Source organism: Leguminivora glycinivorella, chromosome 19 (assembly GCF_023078275.1).
Source record: "Leguminivora glycinivorella isolate SPB_JAAS2020 chromosome 19, LegGlyc_1.1, whole genome shotgun sequence".
NCBI classification, from domain to species: Eukaryota; Metazoa; Arthropoda; class Insecta; order Lepidoptera; family Tortricidae; genus Leguminivora; species Leguminivora glycinivorella.
Genome location: NC_062989.1, coordinates 5,191,657 through 5,213,236, shown reverse-complemented (window position 1 = coordinate 5,213,236; position 21,580 = coordinate 5,191,657). Strand labels below are relative to the sequence as shown.

The 21,580-nt window shown below is 36.7% G+C and overlaps 2 protein-coding genes across 5 annotated transcripts in view; one reads left to right on the top strand and one right to left on the bottom strand.

Annotated features, from left to right (window-relative positions):
- LOC125236849 (methyl-CpG-binding domain protein 4-like) overlaps positions 1–729 on the bottom strand; it is a 58,973-nt gene extending 58,244 nt beyond the window's left edge. The window contains exon 1 of the mRNA XM_048143788.1: positions 658–729. The gene's annotated coding sequence lies outside the window, so the exon portion shown is untranslated. The remainder of the gene's footprint in view (positions 1–657) is intronic.
- LOC125236848 (calcium release-activated calcium channel protein 1-like) overlaps positions 1–21,580 on the top strand; it is a 130,463-nt gene that overhangs the window by 47,960 nt on the left and 60,923 nt on the right. For 2 of the 4 annotated variants that reach the window (XM_048143787.1, XM_048143783.1), the window contains exon 1: positions 17,956–18,126. In XM_048143787.1, coding sequence (XP_047999744.1) covers positions 18,058–18,126 — 69 coding nt within the window. In that variant the 5' untranslated portion in view covers positions 17,956–18,057. Of the gene's footprint in view, positions 1–2,154; positions 2,238–2,902; positions 2,953–17,955; positions 18,127–21,580 lie in introns of those variants that run through there. The other 2 variants (XM_048143786.1, XM_048143785.1) reach the window with 2 other exon arrangements.

Here is a 21,580-nt window from a genome sequence, read left to right as displayed (position 1 = left end):
ATGTCCTATAATATTTATTTATTATTTATTTATTTACTGTAAAGAGTTCGAAACATCGAGAAGTAATGTGAATTCATTATATAGTATACACTATATAATCCGTTTTTATAGTTTTATTTTATAAGTAACTAGGTATCGCGCTAACCAAGGACAATAGTATGTTTTTAAAACAGTTTTTCAGGTTAAATTCTTTAATTTATATAGTAAACACTTATTTAGAATAAAGATGTTTTTGTTTTCTGTAGTTCCTGTTTAAACACTGTACTTTCCCACGTCTGCCTAGCATCTAACAATACAAGTTTGATAATTGATAAGGAAAAAGACAGTACCTATTGTGGATTGAAATCAGCACAGAATCTGAATAATGGAAACTACAGATCGGCTGTAATAACTACGTAATTCATGATATAATAACATAATTATTCACATACTTTAATAAGAAAACATTGCTAGAGATTAGGCAAAAAAATAAAGTTGTTGTGAAACATTAAGTACCTAAGTTGTTATTGAAAATTTCAGTTTCTATCTATCCGCTTTTTGTTAACTGTGGCACTGAAAATTTGAGCAGTTTCGTGTGCTCTGCCTACCCATTTTGTGAGTACAAGCGTGAGTTTCTGTATGTGACAATACAATAATGAAAAACGTGAGGTTACTTACCGGTTAAGGGTAACGCTGTTTTTCCGTCAGTTTATTTCACTTACACACGACAGAATAAAGTGTATATATAACACAAGACGTAAATAAACCAGATAAGAATGTTACATAGCTTTGCTCAGAGGTATTCAATTCAATTCAATTTTTGTGTTATGGCCTCCATCAAATTCTTGATGATTCTGCCAATGTCAAGGTTGGATAAGACAGTGCCAGTATATTTACTTATTTAACGGTAGACTTGATCGTGTTCGGTAAAATACCCATCCAACCCGTTGATCTAAAACAAACACAAACTACAACAAATACAACATACAAAGGTGTTTTTTTTTTTTTTTTTGCTAAAAGAAACGGGACATATTTTTATATATAGTATCCTATGTGTTCAAACATATAAGGAGGTATTGCAGGTATTATAATTTGATATTATTTTTTGTTAAAAAGTTATTAAGAATTTTACATTGAGGAGAAAATACTAGTGTTAAAAGGAAATTAATATTTATAGGACGGCTCACATTGGTAGGGATTACATTATATAGTGGACAAGAAATTTTAGGACATTCTAGTAGTAAATGTTCCACTGTGCCTTCAGCCAGGCCGCACTCGCAAATCGAGCTGTCTCTTATTCGTAGTTTGGCCAAAAACACCGGGGAGCAGACATGCCCCAATCTTAATCTTGTAATTATTGACGTATTTATTTTTGGAAAGGCCCTATTCGAAAAAAACCATGGCTTTGGAGGAATATTTGGTTGAAGATTCCCATAATGTCGACCTTTGATCTGTCGCGACTGCTGCCAAATATTGTTCCATTCCTCAGTCATTAAGGGTTTCACTGAGGCTCTAATGTCTCGAGAGTAATGGTTTATGCCTACACTGACTCCCATCCGAATAGCGTCCTTAGCATGTTGATCAACCTGCTCAGAGGTATTGTTTTTGTTTATAGAGCACAACAGCACATTTTCTTGACACTTGACAGTTGTGTTGTGTGACATTGACGTTTAGACTGAGGGTACGTTCATAAATTGCCCGCAAGACGCCTATCGTTGATAACCAAACGAATCGAAAAAATAAGCTAAGCAATATGTAATGGTCTAATTATGTAAAATATTTTATTAATTATGTACATTATACACAAACTATACGTTAAAGTTAATCCTGTAATTATTTTCACCATTTCATAGTTTTGGAACGTGTCGTGAATACAAAAAGTCAAATAAAAAATCTTGTAAAACAAAAATAAAATAAAAAATCTGGTAAAATTCATTAAGAATTACGTTACGTATGGTTACGTTAAAACAAAAATGACGATTGGTGATAAGATGAAAAATGGGAATTTAATATGTGTAGTTGCATAATGACTTACTTGGATACCTAGCTCTCTTTTTACGGATGTATCAGTGTATGGTAGGGTAGTAGGGTAACGTAATACCTATTTCAGCTATTGAATACCTAATTACACAGTATAACATTATGTAACTAGAAATGTTTTTTTTTCTTTTACAGATTTCACAATCCCACCACACTGAAGCGATGATGCGACGGTAGCATTTTGCAAAATACTCAAAATGCTGGACGTATCAGACACTGTAAGTAATCAAACAGGTGCATTATTGTATCTACGAGTAAACCAGACTATTGGGGGAAACGCACCTTTGACAACCCTTCTGGTGGTCCGGGTGTCAGGCGGTAATAGCTAACCATCAGACGATCCGTCTGCGCGTTTGCCTCCGCTCTAAAAAACGACCTAAATAAAAAGCTCCCTATGCAATGGAATGGATAAACTCGTTTTAATAAAACATGCATTAGAATCACCTTACATCTAGGTAATTAGGTACCTACTATTTATGTAAGTAGGAAGGAACATGTCACTACTCAGTAAGTCAGTATTCTCCTCACTATCTCGTCATTTATGTTTGTACATTTTAGAGATTGGTTAAATTACCCAAACCCTCACAAGGTGCTATTTTATTGCCAATATCAATTCGTCAATGACTCACTTTTGTCGATGACGCTTCATTTGGGGAGCACCCAAATAAGACATCGATCTACTTTATCCCCGACATTGTATTTAGGCCTTGTTCAGTTGGATATCAGCCAAGCCAGACTGTTTGCTCTTTTAATCAAATTATCCAAATATCATGTTTGTTTATGAGACAAACAGCATTATCAGTAGACAGTTTTAGTTAGTGGAAACCACAGTTTCCACAGAGCAAGAGATGATTGTGTTTTTGATGGAGTGTGTCTAATGTCGTTATGTCGAACGCGAGAAAGAAGATAAGTCGACGACAGTTGTTGTGCAAGGTTAGTGAACTAATTATGCGTGAAATAATAAAGTAGTTGAATATTGAAGTAAAGAGTACAGTGAACTAACCTTACAGTGGTTAAGGCCGGGATCGAACCGCTTATAACCGCCAACGCCATGGTCTATGAGCCACTAAACCACCTCACTACGTCTGAACCTATCCTATCCTGATCAAAAGCGCTTCAAGCGCTGGCTCGTGTGGTGGTGTGCGGTGTGGCTGGAGCGTGCGACTTTCAATCCGGGGATCGCGGGTTCGAACCCCGGCTCGTACCAATGAGTTTTTCGAAACTTATGTGCGAAATGTCATTTGATATTTGCCAGTCGCTTTTCGTGAGGAAACCGGACTAATTCCAATAAGTTACCCTTCGGATAGGAAGGTGATGGCAGTCGCTTTCGTAAAACTAGTGCCTACGCCAAATCTTGGGATAAGTTGTCAAAATCGCAAATATAAATACCTACTAGGAAATTCGTTCTCAAAGTTCTATTTACTTATTTTCTATAATTTTAAAACAAAAATCATCATGCTTTTGAAAGGCCTACAAATCCCTTAAAATTATTTACTGTTTTGTATAAAATTCCATAATTAGTGTAGTCTAGCTCCTACATCTACAACGAGCTGAAAACATAAATTACCGCAGCTCATCACTTAGTTTTTTAATTAACATAAAAAGTAGATAACTATCGTTATGCAAAACATTTATTTAAGGTATAGACGTGATCTTACTCCTAGCAAACATTGTACTGCAGAAGAAATGATATTAATTTATGTATTACTAGCATTTGCCTGCGGCTTCGCTCGCGTTAGAAAGAGACAAAAAGTAGCCTATGTAACTCTCCATCCCTTCAACTCTCTCCACTTAAAAAATCATGTCAATTCGTCGCTCCGTTTTGCTGTGAAAGACGGACAAACAAACAAACACACACACTTTCCCATTTATAATTTTATTTTATTTTCTTTATTGGGGAAAAAAACAGATACAGACCAATAATATTTACAGACAAGTTATAAAATCTTACTTATAGCTTACATCCTAACACAATTCCCACTAGGAGGTATGGATAAGTAGTTACCTTTCGCTATGTCCACTTCTGCACGGGAAGCATGGTCGCGCGATAGACGATAAAATATCAGGCCGTCGCTATCGCACTTACAAATAGTGCGATAGGGACGGCCTGCTATTTTATCGTCTATCGCGCGACCATGCTTCCCGTGCTGCATTTAGTGCATTCGGCTACGCACACAGACTACCTTTCGCGGCGTTTCGTTTTCGTTTCGCGTCGTAGAAATGGCATTCGGTAACGGGGCCGGCCGGCGTATTATGCTTCCAATTTTATCACTTATCTATGTGGATAAAGCATCCGTCACTTTAGCAAGTATGTCAGTGTGAGAGTGACAGATGTCTTATCCACGTGGATAAGTGATAAAATTGGAATCATAATACGCCAGCAGGGTATGTAGCCGAATGGCATTTCTACGACGCGAAACGCCGCGAAAGGTAGTCGGGCTCTGTCGCGCCAATACCAATACGCAAGAGCAATAGAGATAGATATCTACGATCGTTTCGTTTCGTGAGCGTTTCGTGAGCGTTTGTGCAAACGAAACGCTCTCACCTGGCCCCGTAGCCGAATGGCATTTCTCCGACGCCAAACGAAAACGAAACGTAGTCTGGCTCTGTCGCGCCAATACGCAAGAGCGATAGGGATAGATATCTACTAGCGTTTCGTTTCGTGAGCGTTTGTGCCATTCGGCTACGCACCCTGGTACCCTTTGTAGCTGGTATTCTAAAAGCTCGGCCACACATGCGCGTTTTGAGAGCGTAGGCGGAGCGTAGGCGGAGCGTTAGCGGAGCGTCAGCGGAGCGCAATGATATAGCGGTGCGCCGGACGAACGCTGGCGTCGCGCCCAGCGGACGCCCGGCGCACCGCTATCATTGCGCTCCGCTGACGCTACGCTATCAAAACGCTTTATGTGTGGCGGAAACATCAAAATAAAAATTCGTTGCTGACATTTTTCTCCGGTGTGTACTATCAGTGACTATCACTGCACTGCTTTAAAATGCACAACTACCCTCGTTTAAACAATAAGTAGTCAATCACCTACATTACTTAAACAAAGCGACATATTTCCATCGCCTTAATAAATATTGAAACAATTACCTTCCTCAGTCTAAGTGGAGCGTTCAAACAGTAAACAGTGTATGTATTAGTTACCATTAGTTCAAAATAGGTACGTTACTCGATATCAAAAACGTTACGGAAAATGTATAGAGAAAGTGAACAGCGCAGCGCCCCGAAATTTACATCACATATCGTTTTCTAACCCCCGACGAAATTAAAATTTTGAAAAAAACCAGCATGACCTGGTACCGACTTCCATGAAACACGGCTAAGAAAGAACACTTCCGACCAAATCAGCTTTCAAACAAAAATAATCATTGGTTCATCCGTTCGGGAGCTACGATGCCACAGACAGACACATACACAGACAAACAGACAGACAGACTTTATAAGTTTGACGTGTGTGTCTGTTTGTGTATGTGTCTGTCTGTGGCATCGTAGCTTCCGAACGGATAAACCGATTTAGATTTAGTTATTTTTGTTTGAAAGCTGAATTAGTCAGGATGGTTTCTTCAAAATTTTAATTTTAAATATTTTGTTACCAGCTCCAAATGGTAAACTTTTGAACCGCTGTTTTCTTCCCCTGCAAATTACATTTTCCGTGAAGTTCACAATATCGAGTAGCGTATTAAAAACTCATGGTTACAACGTCATAGTAAACATAGTTTTTTACGTTCACGTGTGCTCGGTATGTGTGAACAGTGATAACGTAACTCGCTTCTGTTATTTGGTGTGTAGTGTTAATGTGGTTTGGACGGAAGAGTGTTCACGGTCTAATTAAGAGGTTTTTAATTTATTATTAGTTTTGAGTTTACCAGTGGAATCCGTACAGGCACGTCAGTCAGGGTAAGGTAAGAAGCTTTGTTTATAAACTACTAGCTTTTGCCCGCGGCTTCGCTCGCGTTAGAAAGAGACAACAAATAGCCTATGGCACTCTCCATCCCTTCAACTATCTCCACTTAAAAAATCACGTCAATTCGTCGCTCCGTTTTGCCGTGAAAGACGGACAAACAAACAGACACACACACTTTCCCCTTTATAATATTAGTAAGTATGGATATACTTATTCGGTACTATTAGTATAATAGTACAAGCTATGTTAAGATTAGGACAAGGCCGATCTTTTAAAGTACCTATCCCCCAGTGTTGATTTATTTAGGTAGGGACTAGGGTACACTTTGGCAATCTGTGCTTAAATCTGTGTTTTAAGTTTTTAATATCATCTCAACTTAAGGATCATATCAAATGGCACAGTCTTCAATACCTAATGAGGAGGCACACTGGCATTTTATCCAGGCGGCGCCTGTGCAAGTGTCTCAAGGCTTGTCACTGTCATTCATGTGTGAGAGAGAAAAAACATATTATTTTCTCGCTCTCACGTATGAAATTCTTTAAATTCTCACAGATTCTGTGCGATGCAAGTGCGAAGGACTAATAGCACAATATAATAAAGAGTACTATCGTTCAGTATGGCCACTCCCGCTCCCCGCTGAAAGTGCCGCCCACCCCCTCTCAGTTACCGCCTGTGGCGCCTGTCAAAAACGCGAACAGTCGACCTGTCATATCTCACTCATACAAGCATGGTACGCGTTCACCTACACGAGCTTAGACTGTGTGCTAGGAACGCGCCTCTTTCATATAGTTAATGGCCAGTGTCCGAGGGGTGCCAATAGGGTGGCGCTCAAGTTTCAGTGAAACTACTGGCAAAAAGCATAGGTACTTTGTGAGTAAGTACAATATTATGTATTTTTTCGCTCTAGATAGTCTAGATGATTAGGCCCGTCTTATCGTAACCGTAACACTACCGTGTAAATAGCTGTGCTTGTAAATAGTCTACCTAATGTAACAAGTGTTTATTTAAAATCGTAAAACGTTATTACCTTAGAAGTTATTATATAAACCGCGGTTGGAATGAGTGATGAGTAAATAAGCACATACTCACTGCCGTAAACACAAATACAACGATCCTTTGTTTGGACGTCAGGTAATTTCGTTGTGATGACCTGAAACTGATGGTTATATACTTATGTAATTGTTTTGGTTTACTGACGATTCGCCAAAAAACGTTTCCCAAAGTTTCACATCCCAAACTATTATTCCCAAATTATCATTTCCCAAATAAACGTTTGGCAAAACAACTTATCGCAAATTGACATTTAGCAAAACTTTTTTTGGCAAGTATTTGTTTCCCAAAATATTTACTTGGTCAAATTTCATTTTACCAAATATATTATTTAGTCAAAGGTATTGTTAGGCAAAATTTCCATTTCCCAATATATTGTAATTAAATGGCGCACTAGAAATTTGTTTGTTGATTATACTTTGTGTCCAAGATTTGTGCGAAATAATGTGTATGTCGTACTTTTTTTCCTCCTGCTGCAAATGCCAAGGATGACATTTTCACTTACATGTCCGGATACATTTTATTAAAAAGAAACCTTATGTTTTTAAAACCATTATGTTCTATTAATTTTTAATTACTTTAAAAAGCCATTTCCGGTTTGCTCACTGTCAACCTAACACGCTCCTCCTCGCTTCGTCGTCGTCGCACCTAAACTGACCCTGTTTCACACGAGTTTTCTGTTACAATACTAATAAAATTATTACATTACATTTATGCCTTGTAATATTTATTGTCAAACGTGGTTTTGCATTGTGTAATTTGTAGAAACATTTTTTGACAAAAAAATAGTTGACAAAATAATTTTGTCCAGTAATTAATTTGACAAAAATAAAGTTGAGCAAACTTTTCTTGTCCAACTGAAGCCTTGGGAATAAAACTGAAATTATCACTTGACAATTTTAAATTAAATTTGGCAAAAAAATCTTCGGTAAATTAAATTAATGCCGTAGATATGAAAATGCAAATGCCTAAATATTTTCGAAATTTGCGATGTGAAATTTTGACCAAACATGTTTTTGGGTAATTCTCAAAATAGTGGCATCGTATCCTGTCATCACGTTTTTGAATAGAAAGTATGCGAAATATATAATTTTCACATATAATTAAAATTCTCATAAGTAGACATTAACGTGACACATCGAGGCCAAAACATATTTTTTCTATAAATATAGTACTTTTGTAAAAAAAAAATAAAGAAGACCGTTTTCTACTGTACCCTGCCATGTCACAACGCGTCATTGCTCAAGTTTTCGCTCTATAGATTATTGAATTGCAGTTGTATGATAATAAAATATCGTTTTTTGTAGAGAATAGACTACTATATTCTTAAATATACGTTGCACGGGATGTTTCGATTACTTTTGAACACAAATTCTCACGTTCAAAGTTTGTCCAGCGATATTTTCTCTATATCCTGTGCATCCTCGGTATTGCACCTCACTCACACACAGAAAGTCTTATTGAGACCCTTATATACGTAAAACACGTAGCCAGTATGGTTCTAGCCGCCGGTGTAAAGGTTTGTGTGTGAGGTGCTGCGGTCTTGTGGTTAGAAGTTTTCAAAGTGTGACGTTCGGAGTTTGTAACAGGTATGTTCACTTTATTCTGGCATGATTATTTTAAAATATTCATACGGCAGTTTTTTTACTAATAACATTTTAATGTTGTATTGAAGTATACCTATTTATATTAAAATTATGACAATTGTATTATCAACAGTTTCGGAGATAATATCTAGTTAATCGTATTTTCACTACACCCTGTGTAACTTTATCCTGCCATCACTCTGCAGGGTAAAGTGACTGTTAACAGGATAAAGAAACACAAGTAAAAAAAAGCTATTTTGACATGGTTTTTACAAACTCGCAATGTATGTATGTATGTATGTTTGTATATATGTTAAGGTCAAATCTTGCAACCCAATTTGTAGCAGAAATTTTCAAACGACTGAGCTGAAATTTTGTATACACGCTGCGGATGACGTTCGCATATAAGCACCGATATGGGGCATTGGGTCCTTCGATATTGGGTAATAGTCTGCTCAGCGCCGAAGCAGCCCCGACGAGGCTAGTAACCAATTTGATAAAATGTTCCTCGGAGTCCCAATTTTGGTTTAAATTGAAGCCCAAGTACTTTGGGGCGTAAGAGGGACCGCCTCACAGCCAACAGGCAACAGTTATCGTAGCTAGCTATCTCTATCGCTCTTGCATATAGGCACGACAGAACAGGATTGCGTTTCGATCGGCGTATAGCGTCAACGATTGTCATTTTGACTAGGTCGCCAGCGATCACTTTCTTCGGGCAGAAGTCAACTTTTCCCTCGAAAACCACGTCATCGGTCGTGGCAAGTAACACCGCAAGCCCAAACAAATTAATGCGCCCAACTGTGAGCTCAGGTTGCCACTGTGGCTCTCCTTATTATCCTGGTACTTTCTTCCCCTCACGGCTACTATTTTGTCATCGGCATAACAAATGGTGATCATGCGGAGAAGTTGGGCTACTCTGATAGCCAAGTCAAAGCCAATGATCCAGAGCAGGTGCCCAGTACCGACCCCTGTGGAAAACTGTGGGTAGGTTATGATTATTATGAATATGCATGTGGGTAAGAAGAAGAATAAAGAAGTCAGTCTTGATTTGAGCACTTGGTCTCATTGACCTGTCCCTATACGTTTACATGGCGCAGCCGGTAGGAACACCACACTCCATTCGTCTTTCTAGGCATCTTCCTCCTGATTCATTGACACTACTCTATCTGCAAGGTGAATGATGAACTTCAAATAGGCGCATCGTGGAAGCAATGCGCCTATTTTATTACCACATAAGGAAGAGAGCCGAAGTAATTGGCAATGTCAAGGGATACTGCGATGGCTCCCTGCATTCTCTCTGCTACCAGACCGCTGTATTTATGCAGCGCATCAATTGCGTCTACCGCTCCTCCCAGAACCCGATCTCTGATGTTTGGGCACGTGTCTTCCAAAATGCGTGCACAGCAGTAGATGAAACTTACGATGATGCGCTCAAACATTGTGCCAGTTTCATCTAGGTGGGCAATAGGTCGGTATCCTAAGGGACAGTCAGCTGGACTACCCTATTTTCGAAAGGCACAGTCTGCCGACCTTCCAACGAGAATTTATACCCTCTCGGAGGCAGTCGTTATTGTCGTCAATGGGGCCACGTAATCTACTTCCAAGATGTTTAAAGAGCCAAGGCACGCCGTCCGGCCCTAGAGTGGACCTCATTTTAAATGCTGACCTCATTATCTCGACATCTATTACCAAGGGGACATCAAGGAGACGAACCGACTCTTCCACTGGGGCAGCCATTGCAGGCATTACACGCACAAGCACAACTCACATTGTGAATCATGATATATTAATATGTGCTTTGTTGTTTTACAAGACTGTGATTGTAGGTACTTATTTATTTATTCATTATTGCACATAAAAAAATAAGTACAAAAATGGTGGACATAATGCCTTAAAGCATTCTCTTCCAGTCAACCATTGGGTCAAAAAGAAACATTTGATACGTGCAGGCATCGTGACAGAAAACAATAATCAGAAATCACTTACTGTACTTCAACTGTCTTGAATAAAAAATAATGGAATATTGTTTAAAAAAATATTTTTTTTTGATTTTGTTTCTACTTAAAGAAAATAATTTGAATCCTAATAAAATCGTAATAGTCGATATGTGTTGAATTATTAGTGGTAAACTTGTTTTTTCATTCAAACTCTCTTTATCCTGCCACGTTTTCCCTGCTACCCTGTCTATTCACTTTCTCCTGTATGTCTAAAATTTCAACTCGCCATAAGTTCTACGTTTTTACGACTATTTCGTTCCCTTCCGCAAATTCCGTATCATTGATGCACTCAAAAACATATTTAAATCCAAAAAGGTACAAAAAACCATTTTCATTTTTTTCCATTAACTTTACCCTGACGGTGCCACTTTTTTGAGAACGAACCTTTTGGCATATAAGTTTTGCCATTAAAAACGTTTGCGAAATAAAGTTTTGTCTAAATAAAATTTGACTAAGTAAAATTGTGCCAAATGATAATTTGACCAAACAAATTCATTGCGAAACATACCTTTGCCAAACAATACTTTGGGAAATGAAACTATTGCGATATGATTATTGGGAAATGAAATTTGACGAAACGTTTTTTGGCGAAACGGCAGGACACCAATTAGTTATATCGCTTAGCCTCATAAGACTCAGACCATTTCTTTCTAATTTGAATTTGAAACTTTTTTTTAATTCTATGAGAATTCAAACTCAGATGTATTACCTACTCATGTTAAGTTATATCTACAAATAACAACATTAGAAGCAAAATAAATGAAGTGAATGTGTAGGTAACTTCCTTTAAAATAAGAGTAACTATATAGACTGTACTGTACGGCGGTTGTTAAGACTCTGGGTAAATTTTATTATTTACACGTTTTTGTATAAAAATCTATCCTCTATTACTTATTCTCGGAATTCTCATCTACATGTATAGTTCTGACACCATTTTCACCAGCCCCTTTCACCTTCCTTGGGTGTCGTACAAGACGACTGTTGGAAAGCAACCAATCAGTCCAATCACTGGGATTTTTAGAGTAGGTAACTAATTAGAATGCAGCATCTACCCATACAACCATTTCAGTCGCAAAATCTTCAAATCAGTAACTAACTGTCAAATGTGACATAACGCGTGGTAACGTCGTGCAAACAATGCGACCGTATTGATACAATAACAAAATGTAGTCGTCGTGTGCACTCGTTACGGTAACAAAATGTGTACGAATTTGTGGCTGTCAATGTCACTGTCAGAATGACTTTTAACGACACTTTATTAGTCGACGTTTGCACACATAACGGTAACAACATGTGGACGAATTTGTGGCTGTCATTGTCACTGTCAGAACGGTTTCTGACAGTGACATTGACAGAATTTGTACACACATGTGTAGGTCTGATTACCGAACTGCTCCTAAACCACTGTATCCGCAAATGACAATCTGAAATACGAAGGTTTCTCAAACTGTCTTGTGAAGTTGTGGACTGGTTGCTTTGAATCATTTAAATATGAGCGAATTAAATAATAATAAACGACGACGACCATTTAAGCACTCTTCGACATTTTATAGAAATGTGGGAAAGTTAAGAAAAGTACAGAATGATAATACAAATAGATAAGCACTTTATAGTTACTTAATGTATTAAATATATAATTTTTAATTCTTATTGATAAAAATGAAGTGTAGTGTTGCTTTACACAATAAAAGTAGGAATCAAATGAAATAGAGTACCTATTTACTGTGATATTAATAGAATTTCTGTTGCGCAATGATAGTTTTTTCAGTACAGATGCTGCTTTTTTTAACGCAGTAGTGCGAGCAAATCAAGCAATGATTCATTTCTTGTCTGGTCGAAACTCTTAGCTTAGATTTAGGTACTGAAAATCGTCGTACGATACACGTGCGAAAAGGACATTCACAACTCGTGTCGATTTAAAACACTCCTTCGATCGTGTATTAATTTATCGCTACTCGTATCGATTTTCCTCTTTTCCGCACTCGTATCTACAAGTATTTTGTTTGGGTTACAAAAAAAAACACATTATTTACTCTACTACGTTTTATTTATGTCTCTTTAACATTACAAATTTGTAGATGTATAGATAAGTGCTATACAAAAATCTTGACAAAAGAAGTACAGATCGCTGAAATGAATGTTGATAGTAATATTAATGAAGACTACTTCAACAAGTGTCAATTGTGAAATGCCGCAAAATACTAGTTGCTCTATAGAAGACCATAATAATATGATCCCCGATCCTTTACAACCCAGCAGCTCGGTACGCACGTTACAATTTTTTTTTAATCTTCTTTAGTGAGGACAACTGAGTACGACGGCATATTTAATTGTTTATAAAGTTTGAGGATACCTGGAAAAAATGAATACATTAGCCATTTTGAAAATATTCACTGCTTTCGGTCACGCGTGTACGCTGCGACCATTTTGCGACCGTTTGTCGACCGTTTGGTGACCGTTTGGCGACTGTTTTTTACATGGAATATTACCGTCTTAATCCATATTTTAACAACTTTATTGGTTTTCTAGGCATTATTTTTATTATTTCAGTATAGTATATGCACCGGAGCACTAAAACTTCACCAATCAATATACATAACACGCAAACACCGAGTAGTCAATAATATTATTACTGGTTAAACTGAGGTAAATTGATGGCGCGTTGATAAATTTAGACTTATTTTATGAAATCACTCGAGCAATTTAATTGGCCATGGTAATTAGCCCACATTATATTACAAATGCAAACAATATTTATCTTTAACAAATTCTTACGCCATTACATTTTAATGTCAAATGATTTTATTTCTTTTTTACTTTGACGTCTCTGACAGTCGCCATTTGAAAAGAATGAAATGAACGAATGATTTTGGGAAAGTAGTCGCCAAACGGTAACAATGTGTGCACGCGTAGTGCACACTTCTGTCACTTTTGTGACCATTTGTGCCTGTTACCAATCGTCCCCATTTGGGTCGCCGCGACTAAACGTCGACCGTACTGCGACTAAGCATTGAGACCCGAAGACCTGTGTGTACACAAAATAGGAGGATTTGCGTAGGAACGGCGACCGATTATGGTTATATGGGTAAACACTTCTAAGGAATCAATTGTTGCACTTAGCATTTTCATTCTAATTGCCAATGGATGTTTTTAAGAACGTAACATATAGATAATATAATCACAGAATTAGATAGAAGAAACAAGTTCATCTATTTGTATGGCGACCGAGCGTGTCAGATTTTGTACTGAAGTTGTTACTTGCCTGTGATTTTTAAAAATGTTTCAGGCTCTTAAGTGTTCATAATTTTTGTGTTGTTGCAATTAAATATTACGGCAACGAGGCATTTTTAATGTTTTTGTTGACTTCAACTTACAAAAATTGACGCCCGAAAGCTACAAGTTGCGATTAAAGACGGACAACTCAGTGAATTTTACTGAGTTCATTTGACACGCTAAGTCGATACGTTTGCTTGATCTACCTAATAGAACGTTATTATTTGTATGACCTGCAGTATGACTTGCAGAGTGCTTCAGCTAGGCCGGCAGTATTTACTTTATACCATAGAGGAAATAAGTAAGGGAAGAGTTGTAACTCCATACATCAGTAAATGCGAGTTATTTGTAGTGACATCTATCGTCATACACTCGTCAATCACGCGCCAACTAGCGTAAATTATCAGTACTGCTACTTGTCAATAGACGTCACGACGAACAAAAAGTCTATTGCTCAACAATTTTTAGCTAATATTACAATAGTATTAATCAGTACTTTGCTTTCAATTACTTCAGCTTATAATATAAGATGTAAACTGTTTTAATATTACATTTTTGGCAGACGCAATACTGTCGGCACCTAGTGTCGAGTAGCAGTACTGATAATTTACGCTAGTTGGCGCGTGATTGACGAGTGAATGACGATAGATGTCACTACAATTAACTCGCATTTACTGATGTATGGAGTTACAACTCTTCCCTTACTTATTCCTCTAAGGACTGTCTCGTTAATTATAGGGACAAAACAATCCTCGTCTAAATGTTGACATGTGCATAATTTTGTATTATTATGGTCCGAGAGTATGATCTGAAGGTATTGGTAAGTACTTTTTGATATAAGAAGGTCTGATATTTTTTTTATTTTAGGGACTTTATGGTACTTTCATTAAGGTCTAGCAAATAAACTTCGGACAACCCCTAATCTGGCTTAATTTGAGAATATCTCAAAGAGTCTTTGTACGATTTCGACAAACAAAGGTTATAATATGCTGACAAAATATATTTTTTAAGAGTCCTCTTCATGGTTGTTCAATTGGGTACTTGCAGAATAAATGCGGTGAATTTATATAATTTAAAAAAAACGCATTTTTGAGGAACGTTCCGGATTGCCGTAAATTTTTGATACAAGCAGAATGAGAGAAATAGATAAAAAAAATTAGGCATAGGCCATGTCTAATAGACATTCATGGTGTTTGAACAGTGCCTAAACCAGATCGATATAAACAGTGTATGATAGTTAAATTCGACATCAAAGTCGGAGTTAGCGTAAGCGCCATGCCACATTTTGTAAATGGCCGCCATACACAGATAATAAACTTTATTTTTTAAAAATAACAGTGGCTAGACTATGTCTAGATATTCTGCTTTGTGGACCATGTGTCGTTAAGGTTCGCACTGTACAATTTTTTTTCGCAATTGTATCGTCTTGTACGCACTTTGTGAATTTTCTAGTAGCATTTGTCCGAAATCGTAATTGGTACTCGGGAGGATTAAGTCAATGCTGTCTAAACCACATGCTTTACGTCGAGTTTCTAGGACAAAATGCGTACCTTATTATGTGCCTTATTAAGCCCATGTCTTGTCATAAGAAAAAAATATAATAGCAAAAAAATACGGCTACTCAAAGTTGTCTCCATATTTAACGATACAGTCTTTATGCTTTATACTGAAGTCTACGACTTCTATGAGATGAGACACAAGCAGGGGTAGACGAGGTGTGTAAGTTTTAGGTACATTTAATTATACACTACATTAACTACATAACATGACATAACATGTTTTTCTTTGTTTCTAATTAGATAATTAATTATTATTGTGAACAATAGTCCCATTACGCAACTATGACATAAAAATGTCACCAGTCTTCCGTAAGACGCCATTGTTAGGTAATAATTTAAGTACCTACTGTTATTTAATAGGTAGTTATCTACTCTACTGACTGGTGTCGTAGAATTAATTACTCCCATATTGAAAATAAGTAATGTACTGCAAATATTTTATCCCATGTCTTGAATTGATAAGTAGGTAGTAAAAGTAAAATAAATGAAATACAGCGTGCTCTGAGAGATTATAATAGTTATTTGTTACACAAGGGGGCAAAGTTGTATTTTAACGCCGAGTGTGGAATTGAAAAACGAGCAAGTGAAAGGATTCTATAGTTGAACCACGAGCGAAGCGAGTGGTTCGAGAATAGAATCCTGAGCTTGCGAGTTTTTTAACACACGAGAAGTAAAATACATTTGCACCCGAGTGTAACACAAAACTTTTCCCCTCACTATAGCGAGGAAACTACAACGCAAAAAAATGCGTTTATCACTGCTTCCAGTAGTTCCACAGGTGGTAAATCATCTTTATTACTAGATTCACCTACTTTTATCAATTTTAAAGCAGTTAATTTGACTTTATTCAAGGTCAAATTACTTTACCCACTAGTGGATAAAATGCGTTTTTACCCGCTGGTATTAAAGGACAAAACACGTGTTTCCGAGCTAGTGAGGGGAAAAATAAATGTTACATCAAACACACATTTTTACATTTGCACAACCATTGTACTTACCTACTAAACAAACGTCTGGAAATCACTTAAAAACATTCTAAGTGACAGGATTAAAATTCATAATTAATCTACCTTATAATACTTATCCATATCCAATCCATACTACATAATAATATTATAAATGGGAAAGTGTGTGTGTCTGTTTGTTTGTCCAACTTTCACGGCAAAACGGAGCGACGAATTGACGTGATTTTTGAAGTGGAGATGATTGAAGGGATGGAGAGTGATACAGGCTACTTTTTGTCTCTTTCTAACGCGAGCGAAGCTGCGGGCAAAAGCTAGTATTACATAAATAAAGGCCAGAAATATTAGCATCTACTAATTATGAAGGTACCCTATTTAAAAGTACGATTTACCTATTTTTCTCTTATAAATATAAATTAATAATGAAGTAATCATAATAAAATTAACTTTTATTATCGAACGGAAAACATGTAACAATATGGGAACACTTCACACCTCTTCAACGATCTATTGTTAGAAGATTTGCGGTCTGTCATTCTTATTTTCAGCTTATAACCTTTGCGGTTATCTAGGAACTAGGACTAACAAGTCATTCATTATTAAAAACCTAGCATACCTAATAGTAGGTACCTACTTATTACTCTTATTAGGTAAACAACTTGAATTCCAAGAAATAGGAAAATTTCAGCAATGATCTAGAATATCTAGATTCATCTTAAATGGCATACCATTGCAAATATTGCAATGCATGTTCTGTAGCATTGTACTTATATTGACCGGGATATAGACCGTGATTACCTTTTTGATTTTCATTGGTTTCGTTGGGTAACTAGATCGCGCGCTGTCTACGCACTTTTGACATCCACCCGCCGCCGTCTTCAGTTTCCCGTGATCATGATGCATGCAACTGCTTCGAAATATCGGGACCACAATAAAAATCGATTAGGTAATCACGGTCTATATCCCGGTCAATATATCCATATCCATACTATTATTATAAATGGGAAAGTGTGTGTGTCTGTTTGTTTGTCCGTCTTTCACGGCAAAACGGAGCGACGAATTGACGTGATTTTTTAAGTGGAGATAGTTGAAGGGATGGAGAGTGGCATAGCCTACTTTTTGTCTCTTTCTAACGCGACAGAAGCCGCGGGCAAAAGCTAGTGTCTGAACCGTGAATCATTTACAATTTACAACTCATGTTCTGTAGATTGACGAAGCCTTTTAAAAAACACGTCCACTGAACTCTGACCATAGTCTTTGTTACGTACTATTATCACAAAATATATATAATACTATTTATAGACTTTTGCACGTTGCAAATTATAGCATTGCCAATTGATAAAGACAAAAAAATAGATCAATTCAATTCAGTCTTGTACTTTGACCAAAGTTTTTATTGCTAGACTTTTGTACCTTTGCTATTTAATAACACCATCGTTAAAGCTCGTACTTGGACCAAAGTCCTTGTTGCTTAACAAATTTGGAGGCATTGGGTATTCCTGATGACGTATTGTAGCTGCTAGCAAAGCTAGCTAGTCTCAAAGTGCGATTTGTTTATAACGGCAAAAGCGAGCCGTAGCGTCTGTCCCGCGTCAGTCGCCATTTTCCTTCCGCAGCGCGAGCTTGTGCCGAAATGTCAGAGTTCCCGAGAAAAGCGCGGGAAACCGTCACAGACAACATTGTCTTTGGTGTTGTGCGGTGTGTGAATGAAAAGTGATAATAAACAAAAAATTGTGAAGTTCTTAACTTTGTCAGCTTGTCACGAAATGAATTTGGTGTGTATTCTTATAATTATTAATTATTTTGATAAACCTACAAGTATATTTTTTAAACAATATTCTTATTTTTGGTCGGTTTTAAAACAAAATGAATATTTTTTAAATCCAAACTTACAGAACAGAACATTTTTTGTATAATTATTAAAAAAAAAAAAAAACATTTTGTGGATCAGCCTGTATGTAAATGGTGACCTGGGGATCGACTTTTGAATTTCGAGCGCACGAATTCGCCGTTCGACAGTCTGTGGAAAACGACGTAATTAATGCTATTGTGATGCTATTTTTGAAATAGGACGGCTAGTAATTTTAAAACTAGTGGTAATGACCACTCGTTTTCGATTCTGTTAGTAGAATTTAAATCGCTAGTAGTGGAGATATTATTGAACGAATTTCACGAAATCAAATGGCCGAAATTCAAAAATCGGCCCCCTGTTCTGTTTTAATTTATAATTTATTTATTTTATTTCGGTAACTCATGCTTACATATAATTCGATATGGACTATCGAGCTTATTATCATGTTGCCCTTTGAGATAAAAAAAAAACCTTTTAACCATGTAAATGCCTAGCTACTATACTATTATAATATACTCGTACCTATAGCATAGCATTACAATATTTTGATACTTATAGGAGTTATAGGTAGCATCAGTTTGTACATAATGTCCATAACTAAACAAATAATACAAATAAATAATTAAATGAGCGTCCTGAAGTATACTAACAAGTGTCGTCCGCATATGTATATCAAAGATGAAAAATAGCCAAATAGATACCTATCCCGTTCACAATACTACGTTTTTACGTCTCTCTTAGTGATTAATGATTAAGTAGGTCCGTTAATGATAGATAGGTTGTTTTTTACTTAATCAGAATCATCGGAATCAATATTAGAATACTCATTCTGAACAGTAAGTGTTTCTCAGAATTATTTTTGTATCATTATTTTTTTTTTATACACGTTAAACTTCCGTGAGACATATTCAAATAATTACCCCGTTCAGTTCAGTTTGCGGAGTCTAGCCGTCGCGTGAACTCCTATACGCCTGAAGAGGGGCCTCCGAATTGGCCCGAAACATGTCGCAGCAATAGCGATATAATAACGTGAGTACAACCGTATTTCAATTAATTATTTTTTTTTTTGTATTTTTCTACAAGAAGCTAAAGCTCATACATTGAAATAGATATATACTAAAGAAAAAGTGACCATTTCCAATGGTGGCCGAGGAATTTCGAGGTGCTCGAGTCAAACCCAGGTTCAGCTTACGCGGCTAAGTGCGTTTTCACATTACCCGATCCGATGTCGGATGTAGAACCGGTATCCCATACATTTAAGCCGCCATCTTTTGTTTTTGACTTTGAAATTCTTCGTATATCCGATCGGATAATGTGAAAACGCACTAATGTCCTTCTCCTTCCTTACCACTAGATCAATCCTCCCGTGCCAGGTAACATATTAAACCTATACCTATAGCCGGTACTTTATACATATATACCTACCGATACTTCAAATATTCTTGCTGGTGACTGTACAAAAAGTTGAAATTAAAATCTAGCGTTAAGTACCTATTTTTAACCCCCGACGCAAAAACGACGGGGTGTTATAAGTTTGACGTGTCTGTCTGTCTGTCTGTCTGTTTGTCTGTCTGTCTGTGGCATCGTAGCTCCCGAACGGATGAACCGATTTAGATTTAGTTTTTTTTTGTTTGAAAGCTGAGTTAGTCGGGAGTGTTCTTAGCCATGTTTCATGAAAATCGGTCTACTATGTCCCGATCGGGGGCTTTTTTCTATATTTCAATTTTGTATGAGTATAACTAAAAAAAAAACTATTACTAGCAGATCTACTAGTAATAGATACAATGCTACCGACTAGTACTTAATGACATCCTATTATGATATGCATTATTGATTTATCAGGTGTAACATATAACGGGGCAGTAAACCTTGTTTTGCTTGTTGACATAAAACAAATATTTACAAGCTACCATTTTAACGGTCTGCCGAAGCTAACAAGAGCAACGTGATTCCAATTACAAAAAGGCAATTATTTTTTCACCTCTCCAACACGTGATTTTGCGTTATAAACTATACTCTGTAGTTTTAGGTGTAGGTGCTTAAAAAATCATTAAAAAAAATTATTTTTAGATTTTCGGGTAGTTACAACATTTGTCAAATAAATAAAATTAAATTAACAAAAAATATTTAGGTTAGTAACTTAAAACTTCTATAGGTGACTGTACATGTGTACCTACTCAACGAGTTCTAAAACCCAAATAAATACAACTAAAAGATATAAATAAAATATAAATTAAATATCATTTACCACAAAAAAAATATTTTGCTCGATTAAATTTGAGATTGGTAACTTGAAACAGGCTTATTTGATCATAGCGGTAGCTTAAGAAATTTCTTTACTTTTGGCTCTACCTTCACGATTCACGATATGATACAAGGTTCAAAAAATAGAAATGAATTAAAATTTGTCGAGATACTCAAGCGTCTGTTAAAATTAAAACTACGGAGTATTTATGAAAATTATGAAGACAAATGAAATTCTGAATTTAACTTATACACAGCTCCATCGATGTTCATAATCAATTTCAGGATCAATTTTCTATGCCGTCGCATTGGCTTGTTTGTAAACTGTGGGACTGAGAAATGCGATTAAAATACCTACTCGGTCACGCAACACATGTTACAATGGCCATTTACCGCTAATAAGTATACTTCGTTACCATACCAACTGGCTAGGCTGGTTATGCTGACTCTTTCACTCTTGCGTGTTTGATAACACGTGCGAAATATATAGAAGTATAATTTCAACAGCTAGCTGGTAATGAAATTACTATCGTTGGTTGAGGCTGCTAATTTGATGGATAAGGGTAGACATGGACATTTCCTTCTTTTTCTTTTCTGTCTTTTCGCTCTTGACATAGCTGTCTTTGTCACGTTGATGCTTCTATATCTGGGAAAAAGTTCGCATGATCTACCGGCATACTTACATATCTTCTTCCTGTAAAGGCACATTCATGTTACCTACTTGATTTCTAATTGCAGCTTTTAAATAAGGTAACCTACCGCGCAGGGATTTAGCAGATAACATCGGCGATATCAAAACAAGCTAGACCTCCCCTCAGGCCTCAGGGTTTCGTACTAATAAAATTCAAAAAGCTGTGAAAATCTCGCTCAATAATTACATCCTACTCTAGTAATATGAGAAGATGGTATCATAAAGATTGCAGACCCAGACTCAAGCCGAGTACTTTTAACAAATCGGACTGCTTGGAGAAAAATTGAAGAATCGTAAGCCCAATAATGGACACATTTGGTGGTAAAGATACCAAAATGGGGAATGAGTAACCGCTTCGCTCTGCTTAGCGTAGCAAAGAGATACAACAGGCTTTAGATAATAATATGACAGTAAGTATGTATTGCATGTCACAATCGCTTAA